Source organism: Curcuma longa, chromosome 20 (assembly GCF_044706935.1).
Source record: "Curcuma longa cultivar G26 ecotype Majalengka, Jawa Barat chromosome 20, ITB_CL_G26_1.1, whole genome shotgun sequence".
Classification (NCBI taxonomy): domain Eukaryota; kingdom Viridiplantae; phylum Streptophyta; class Magnoliopsida; order Zingiberales; family Zingiberaceae; genus Curcuma; species Curcuma longa.
Window position 1 is genome coordinate 1767788 of NC_133880.1, and position 8957 is coordinate 1776744.

Sequence of the window (8957 nt, forward strand, 5' to 3'; positions counted from 1 at the left end):
AATAAAACGAATGTATATTAAACAATATCAAAAATATATACATAAAATACACCGTTAACAAACGTATCAAACTTTTCATTCTATTTGAGTTGGACTCCGGGCTCATTCCAATAGTTTTTAAAAACAAAAGGAAAATGGAGTGGAAACCAATTTATATTCTTAATGAGCTAATTACATTCATTCAAATCGGTTTAAAAAATCAATCATAAACAGAATTAATTACATTTACCAGTCAATCCAATATAAACACCCCAATCAAAAACAAACAGAATATACTTAGAAAAAAAAAGACCATAAAACAGGATTTCCGCACGTTATGAAGCTGGTGAGTGAGTCTGTTTTTGAGCTTGATCAGCGATCGACTTCAAACTAGTATACATCCTGGCACACAAATCAGCGAACTCCGACAAAGCTCGGAATAGCTCAGGCAAATGCGTCTTGAGACTAGTAACAGACTTCTCCCTTACCTGCTTCAACAGCTTTCGGTGGGCTTCAACTTCTCCGTCAAGTGTAGTTTTGAGAGACTGAACAGCTGATCTCCTCTCCTCTACCTGGTCCTTCTCAGTTGCCCCTTCCGCACTCTCGGGTGCACCTACTGTTGATACCCTCATCTTATGTGCATACCTCTGGCACCACTCTTCAAAAGCTCGATTTTTCCGCAAATACTCCCTTTGCACCTCCTCGTATTTTTCTTTCTGCTTGATCTCCTCATCTTGGAGGGTCAGGATTATGCTTATGACAGCTGAAAAGCTCTGGATAGCATTGGCTGCGACCTCAAGCGGAATTTTCTCCAGTTGATCATGCCAGGCATGCAGGAAAGGCTGAATCGGTGGTTTCTGTGGAGATGATACTTTCTCTTTGTCTTTCAAGCCAGTTTCGATTGGGATGATGCTCAACTTCAACCAACTATTAAGAGCAGTCACATACTCTTTCTGATGAGTAACAAGTTTACGGAAGTGACTATGCCACGCTTTGACGATCTGGTGAAGCTGCAATGTGCGGCTATATTGTTGTTCACTTGATTCCGTGGGAGCATTTGAAACGTTAAGGTTCATAACTATCTTCAGCTGCGTACTGTGATGCATCAGCATGACCTGCCACATCTTGGCCATCCTGATAATGAAAGATGGTATTATATTAATTAGTGATGTTAGCAGAAACATATACCAATAAAATAAGTAGCTGGGACAGACTGCGTGAACAGCAAGGACATAATTATTACTGTTCTTATGGGGATTGAGTTGAGTCACCTTCTACAGTATAAGCTTCTTAGAACACATGGTGATCATATGCACTTGTGATGATATATGCGTGAAACCTCAAGACAACCACCCTAGGCATCATAAGTTCAAAAGGCAAACAAGCTACCTGCCTTTGTGGTGCTTGAAGTGTGCATTTGCTTGGAGACAGGCGGGTTTTGTGCAAACCCTCTTCTCTATCACTCACCGATCAGTCCGGGTGCTTTAGAAATGCTTCTCCTCTCCTAAAAGCACTCGAAGCACTGCTTGAACTAGCATCTCCTACTCGCACGAGCTCCTTTTCTTCCTACTATTAGAAATCTCTATAGAAGGTGGACTTATATTATAGTATGGCCCTCCAAGTCACCGTTCTGTCGATCAGAGCTCCCTGCTACTGCTAGCTCCTCTGCACTCTCTTATCAGGCTTCCTGGGGATGACTTGAGCGGGGTGAGAGATCTTTACTTAACTCTCGATCTCTGATTGATGATAGGGCTTCCGCTTAAGTGCTCGCCGCCTGGCACTACGTTACCTCCGATGGATTATCTACAACTTGGTCTAAGGTGTACTCGCTCCTCAAAAGCTCTCTGCCCCGTTGTCCTCTCTCGTTCCTTTCGCTGGCACTCCCGATACATTCTAAGCTAGAGGCTAGAGGGATGAGAGGTGGTAGGTCTCCTCTTGGATTCATTCTCCCAGAGCTAGAGAGACCTATCTAGTCTTGAAGATCTTTCTTCTTCTAAGGGCTGGGCTCGCACTCATACTGCTAAAACTCCTCAGCGGTGGGCTCTATAGTCTAATTCCAATTCATGAGCTTAGGCCTAAGGTGGGCTCACGAATAGGGCCATTAATAAGTCGCGTGCCAATCAATAGGTCAAGCTCTAGTCAGTGAGTTCGCCTCCCCTTCATTCTTCGCCTTCTTTTTCTTCTCATCTTAATCTACTTCGCCCGGAACTTATATTATATACAGGCGGAGGAAAAGCAATGAGCCGGTCATCGCACCCGTCCTATGCACCCGCGTCCGGCAACTCGGCCTAGGCTCTCCCCCGCCTATTCTATCAATGGTTGACTTGACAACAGTTACAAAAAACAAACAAACAACTTTGAACAATGAAAATACAAGGTCCCAAAGACCGACTAGTAGGGTTACCTAACACTATATATAGTGTTAGCTACCTGAACAAAAGCCCTATAAATATAAATTCCGAACTATGAACTATGAAGAGAAGAAGAACGGAGTGTCCTCTGACTGAATGAATCGACTCCGGAGCCCTCTACTCCGCCATTGAGTCTGCCGAAGACCCGACGAAGAGAATATTGACTGAAGACCCGAGGAGTGATCGCGATCATTCCTTAGCCGCCAAAAATATAGTAAATTAAGCCACCGGCTCCTCATTCCGATCCTGAATGCGAAGAGAATAAGATGCCCTCGCCTCCTCTTCCCTTCGTGCTTCCTTCTCTACCCCGCGCTTCCTTCCTCACCAATGACTGAGAGCCCTCCCCGATCTCGAAGCCACTAGACTCAACATGACGGACTACTGGCCTATGAGTCTTGAGACCCGTTTAGGACAAGCAAGAAAGACGAGACCTAATCCCGATCTTACCTAAGATTGATGATTACTATGGACTGATTGATAGTGCCTAAGATTGATTGGTAGGACGACGACACCACTATTGTCTTGCATTCACTCGTTAGCTCAGTCGACGGAGCAAGATGAACGGCTTGCAGCCCCTCCGCTCCACTGGTTTAGTCGACCGGAGCATAGCACCCACTCGCGTGTGATTGATTGTCCGATCGAATGGAAAGCTGGCGACCGAATTCATGAGAAAGGTAACCCGACATAGTCAAGAATGGAAAGCTGGGCTACAACTACATCCGGCAGAGGCAGCCCGTGATAAACTCTTCCCTGCCCCATTAGCTGACCGCTTCACTCTCGCCCCTGGCTCCTTATGAACTCCGGTGAACTCTCTTCTTTGACTACTGCCACTGGTTTTCTTATAATTTATCTCTTCGACAGTCCTTTATGAGAACTCTCCGACTTGCTTGCATGTGTGTCGCATATTTCTAGCCTTCCTTCTGAGCCAGGATCAAACTCCTCTTTGGAACATAATTGTATGTGCATTTTTAGATTCTCTCTTCTACATATCTTGACCTCCTGCATTTTCTTTATTATCTTCTCTTATAGTCAATTAAATTACTACTTACTTTTATATTAGGCCTGCATTTTCTTTATTCTCTTCTCTTATAGTCAATTAAATTACTACTTACTTTTATATTAGGCCTGCATTTTCTTTATTCTCTTCTACATTAGTCGTAAATAGCCCCAAAGGCTATGCAGAGTAGAGAAATAGCCAAAGGGGCTATTTACGACTAATCCGAATCTCCTGCATTTCTCTACCGTAAATTCCCATGTTGAACACCTCTGCGCATCCCCCCTACTATATATTAAGTTCTCTTTCCACTCCTTGGTACACCATTGACGACGTAGGTATGCCTGCCATTTAGATATGAGACTAATCCGATCGATTGTAATTTACCTCCTCGCCTTTAGGGCCATTTATGTAATACTACTTTAACATGAACGACAGCAGCTCTGGAAAAAATACATTCACAAAATCTAGTAATTTAATTTAAGGAAAGCGAATCCATTCTTTGGCTCTCCGGCCGCATTACCACCGGTCCAATTGGTGAATACAGATAGGTTCAGAAGGACAACCCCTACGCGAGAATCAGAGTGAAGTGAGAGCAGTCGAGTCGGGGACAAGACGAAGTGGAGACGAGGACATGAGCGACTTAAAGTGCAATGCTTGCGAACTAATCAAGTGTGGGCTCACAGTTATGGAGCGATTCAGACCTCCATAAAGAAGATTCATCATAGCCATAGGCATGCATGTCTCATATAGAAAAGATAGCGGACAAGTTCCGCGGCTCTTCATCCCGCATAGTGGGGAAGCAAGAATATCATATTGACTCCTCCAACTGAAGTGAAGCAGCCGGAGAAGAGTGAATGTCTTCGCATACAATAGTTTAGTCCCTACCAACAATCTTAGGTAAGATAAACTGAACTTGTCCGGTGGGCTCGCTGGGTTAAATTCCTTAAGTGACTCGTCCATCTCGGACTCTACCTATGCAGGCAGGATAGGAGGTTCGCACTCGTCGTGGTCAAGTCGTGCGAATGCCATTAATTATTACCAGAAGGACTCATATATAAAGAAAGATGCGAAGTCGAAGAGTGAACGAGAGCGAGCGACGCAGGGAACGGTAGGACCACTCAAGTGGAATGGAAGTCCCACGGAGCAGTGCCCGTCAAAGCAAGCCGGGTCTTAGTGGAGAAGGGAAAACCCGGATCGAATAGTAGAGCCTTCCTTGCCCGGATCCGATGTGGAGTGGAGAGCCTAGGGAGGACTCCCGGATAGGTAGACGTGGGGAAGCCAGGACGCTTTAGACCAATGAACGAAGAATGGGGAAAGAAAGAATAGAGGAGACTAAAGAGCGGTGCGGGAACTTCTCAATTCAGTATAGCATGCCTAATCAAAGGAGATAAATTGCCCCAAGAAGATAAATAGCCCCAAAGGCGTAGACTAACTGTATATAATATAAGAGTTGTACCTCTGCTACGCAGAGGCATATAAATAGCCAAAGGGGCTATTTACGACTAAGTAGACTAATCCGCCTGTATATAATATAAGTTCCTCTGCTATGCAGAGCAGATAAATAGCCTTTGGGGCTATTTACGACTAACCCTAAAATCAATATAAATTCCGCACGGGAGAACTACAGTGACAAAGGAAGTCTCGGAGTCTTCCAACGGGACCCACTACGCGAACTCAGTAGACCTTCTGATAGGGGCTCAGACCGCTTGGACAGAAGTAGGAGTCCCACCTCCCACTGCTTCCCATGCCGATAGATCGAAGGCCCCGTAGAGTGGTCTGCTCGCCGCCCATTGACTGGACGAATGCGGTCTCTTGCCTCTAGCCTTACAATCAATATCTTTCCTTTGCTTCGCTCCTTTCCCTTTCTTCCCGTCCCCCGTAGGTGCTCTCACTTGAGAGTCGTACTGGATAGTCTGAACTTAGAATATCGGCTTGACAGTTATAGGGAACCCCGGGTCCGCTCCTACCTCTGAGCTGTCTCGTGCGTTTTTAGCCGCTGTCTCGCTTGTCTATGTCACTTGTCTCCTGGCCCCTCCCGCGGGTGAAGACTACTGGCCCTAGCATTGGGTTGGGCAGAAGACTTCGGTGCCACGGCTTCGCCCTTGAAAGGCAGTCGTTCTTCTCCCTCGCTGGCTCGTTCATTCCACTCGCTGCTCGCTACACTTTCTCTCGCTTGTCGAATGAGGATAGTGATTGTCGATCGATCCCGTCCTTCCGCCTCCTCCCCTATCTGATTGTCGCAACTGCTATTCCCTCATTCCAAGACTTCCCCTTTCCGGTCCTCCCTCGCTTCGCACCTTCTTATCTATCGATGGTCCTTTCTTTGCAGCTTGGATGGGAAGAGATATTCCGCCTCCCTTCGTTTGAACTCAAATCACTCTGATTCTCGGTGCCCTACAACTGAAGCCTATGGCCTTTTCTGCTCGTAGTCACTGGGGCTTAGTAAAGTTCCTCTACGTCACGGGTTATACTACTTGAGCACTCGGGTAAGGGACTCTGGCCATCGCCATCTGAACAAACAGGATTCCTGTAGAGTCCTATCCAAGATCAGGTCTGAATTGATTCCCGGCAAATAAAGGCTCTCCACTGCTCGTCCCGTCCTCATCGATCTCCACTGATCTTCGAACCCGAGGTGGATATCGACTATTGAATTTGACTTCGCCTCGCGCGTCGTTATCACTCGCCCCTCACTTGTCTGTATGGGATCGTAAGGCCTTACTATATATTTGGCAACAGCGACGTGTAGACGGCAACTACTATAATATTACTCATTCAGCAACGAATGATGAAGTAGTTGTAGCCTACCTATGCTTCCTAGTAGTCCGAGGCCGGGATATCTATGTTCAACCAGTAGAAGCTCTTTCATTGGTTCCCTCTACTAGCCCTCTTCTTCACTATTCATTGAATGCCGGAGCAGCGGGAAGCATGAGTAGAAGCAGGGACAAGGGCCGAATCCGCAATTTACTATATTTTTTGGGGCTAGTAAAATAGTCTAGGGTGGGCCAGCCGGAGAAGTGGGACAAGAGGTTCCGGACAAGCAGTGGGTTGTGGACCGATTCCAGATCATCGGGATATCTCCTTCCCAGTTCTCGTTGTCCCACTCGCCTTCCCTACCATTTTGCAACCTTTGCATACGAGTCAGTAGACATAGTTCCCATAATTCCTCTTGTGTTTTCTCAGGTGCCTGTAGTAAATGTTCTCCCTCGGTTCAACCAACTAAAGATAGAGATTGCCTCCTGTCGCATTCACACTCCGTACCTTTCGCACAGCTCCTATAGAGAAAAATGATTAAGGAGCCCCGCTTCCTAGGCCGCAAGCAAGACACTCTTTCTTTCTGTGCAGATAGACAAAGGCTTATTCATATTAGCTCGCCAGAGGGACTAGTATACTAGTATAATATAAGCATTGCATTGCACTTGTCTTCGGGGAAGTTGACGAAGCCCTGTGAGGCGCGGCATTCGTTTCACTCGATCCCGGTACGCTGGAGGGAGAGCAAGAATTGATTGACCGCATCGTCTTTATAGTTTATAGTTCATGATCCTTTTGAGCGGGAATTTAAATCCAAGATAAGGCGGCTCGGTCGGGCCCGCTTCCCTTGAAAAGGTCGGATTATTGGCTCCGGAATTCGAGACATTCCTACTACCGACAATTGGAGTGAATCCTTTGACCTGCGTCTAAATGGTCGGCTCTTCCACTCACTCGCTCCTTCCTTGCTCGCCTCTTTCCCACTGTCTTGGTCCACCACTGCGGAGCACCTCGTCCCATTCACAAAGAGACCCTGAACTTCGACATCTCCTTTCCGAGTCTATTCCTGCTCTTCCTATATGGGCAAAAGAAGGCTTAAAGGAGTGATTCTTCCGAAGCCCGGGCGACTTCCTTCCAGAGCTGATCCTCGTCACTTCTCCGCGTCGTTGCCTCGCTCCTTCATGTCGGCTTGAGTCGGCTTTCCGCATCTTCGCTCGCTAACTGAGCTTCCGCAGGGTGGTACGGTCAACCTTACCTGCTCTGATGGATTGGTCGATCCGCCCAAATATATAGTAAGGGCTTATCTATAATTGATCATTGGGAACTTATATTATATACAGGCGGCCCTCATATAGTTAAGTTAAATTGAGGATAGGTGGTCTCCGTTCCGTGCCCTACCTAGTGAGAGCCGCCTAGCCCTATTTCTCTATCTATTCTAATTCTATTATAGCTCTTTCTTGGATCTGAACTGAACTCTGGGGATCTTAGCGCTCGTCCTTTCCTTAGTTTCTTTAGGATGGGATCTGGAGAAATTATAGTAAGGGCGCATAGGCTGGGCCCGGTAGTGTAGTTCGTTCGTCGCATCGCATAGGATGGCACTGGCACCGGGATAAATTATAGTAAGGGCGCATAGGATGGCGAATTGAGTTCCTCAACAGGCTCAGGCTAGGCTAATGGCTTGTTCCGTTAGAGCTCACTCATGCTCATAGAAAAAATGACAACAGCAACATCAAATCGAAAGAAATTGATTTCAATGAGAATGACTGCAAAAACTTAGAACTTAGAGACGAATTCCTCTCCTTAAACTTACTAAATGAAGGGCGAGACGTCGTTATCTCGTTCCTCTTTCTACTCTTTCGACTTATATAGCAAAACTAAAGATGAGCTCCGGACCTCGCTTTGAGTTCGAGTTCGTGTTCTTGTCGCTGAAAACTTACTAAATGAAGGGCGAGAACTATTTCGTTGAGTGTTCGACCGGTCCCGGTTCATCCGATAGAACTGCCTACCAATCAATGGTCAGATCCCGAGGACGGCCTCTCTCTGCCCACTTTTGGTTTTCTTTCTTGGAAATTTACTATATTAATGGCACTCGAACTATTCTGGCTAGCTAATTTGCTCTCCTATTAAAGATCTATGGCACCGACCTCTACTTCTTCTACCCGAGACCCGATACCCGACTCACATCTGCCGTGGACTCAGCCTATGCCCTCCGCCCGGGCACCTCCTCTTGCTGGAACTCGGCCTGGGACTTGTCCTCAGCCTTGGACTCAGAGCCTGGGACGAAGCCCTCCCTAACCATACCTGTGACGGGAATTTAAATTGAACCGCCCTAAAATAAATATAAATTCGGGACGAATGATCCGTTCGAGTTCGCTGACCTGGGATTCGTGAGCTCGCTCCCTAGGCCGAGTCGGAGGCATTCTCTACGCTGCTTATCTCCCCCGGTCCGGACGAGTCAATCTGAGCTTAGCCGGGCAGAGCTAGTTTACTTTGATCAAACCGAGAACTCAGACTTGCGAGATGCTTTCGTTGAGTGCTTTCTTACTTTTGAACTGGTGACACGAGGATGACATTCTTTTGAACTAGTGACACGAGATTTGAACTTGAATCGACTGTGAGCTTCGCAAAGCTGGGCCGGTGGTTCTACTATACCAGATACCTGATTGGACAAAGATCAGAAAGGTAGCGCGTCACACTCTCCAATTAATTGGTAGCGATAGGATTCTTGCATAGTGACTCACTCATCCCTCGTTCGCTCCGCTACGCACCTTGAACTTCTATTCTATTTCAGTCCGCATCACGAGACGAGCTCCTAGACCACTCTT

At 46.6% G+C, this 8957-nt stretch overlaps 1 protein-coding gene across 1 annotated transcript; it reads right to left on the minus strand.

Moving 5' to 3' along the window:
* Positions 1-314: 314 nt before the first annotated feature.
* On the minus strand, positions 315-1112 carry LOC141813521 (protein ROLLING AND ERECT LEAF 2-like). Its single transcript, XM_074701487.1, has one exon. The coding sequence runs from the start codon at positions 1110-1112 to the stop codon at positions 315-317; it is 798 nt and encodes a 265-aa protein (XP_074557588.1).
* Between the last annotated feature and the right edge of the window lie 7845 nt (positions 1113-8957).

Bases quoted from the DNA above. Each gene is read 5' to 3' on its own strand.
- LOC141813521 (XM_074701487.1), bottom strand. From the start codon at position 1,112: ATGGCCAAGATGTGGCAGGTCATGCTGATGCATCACAGTACGCAGCTG.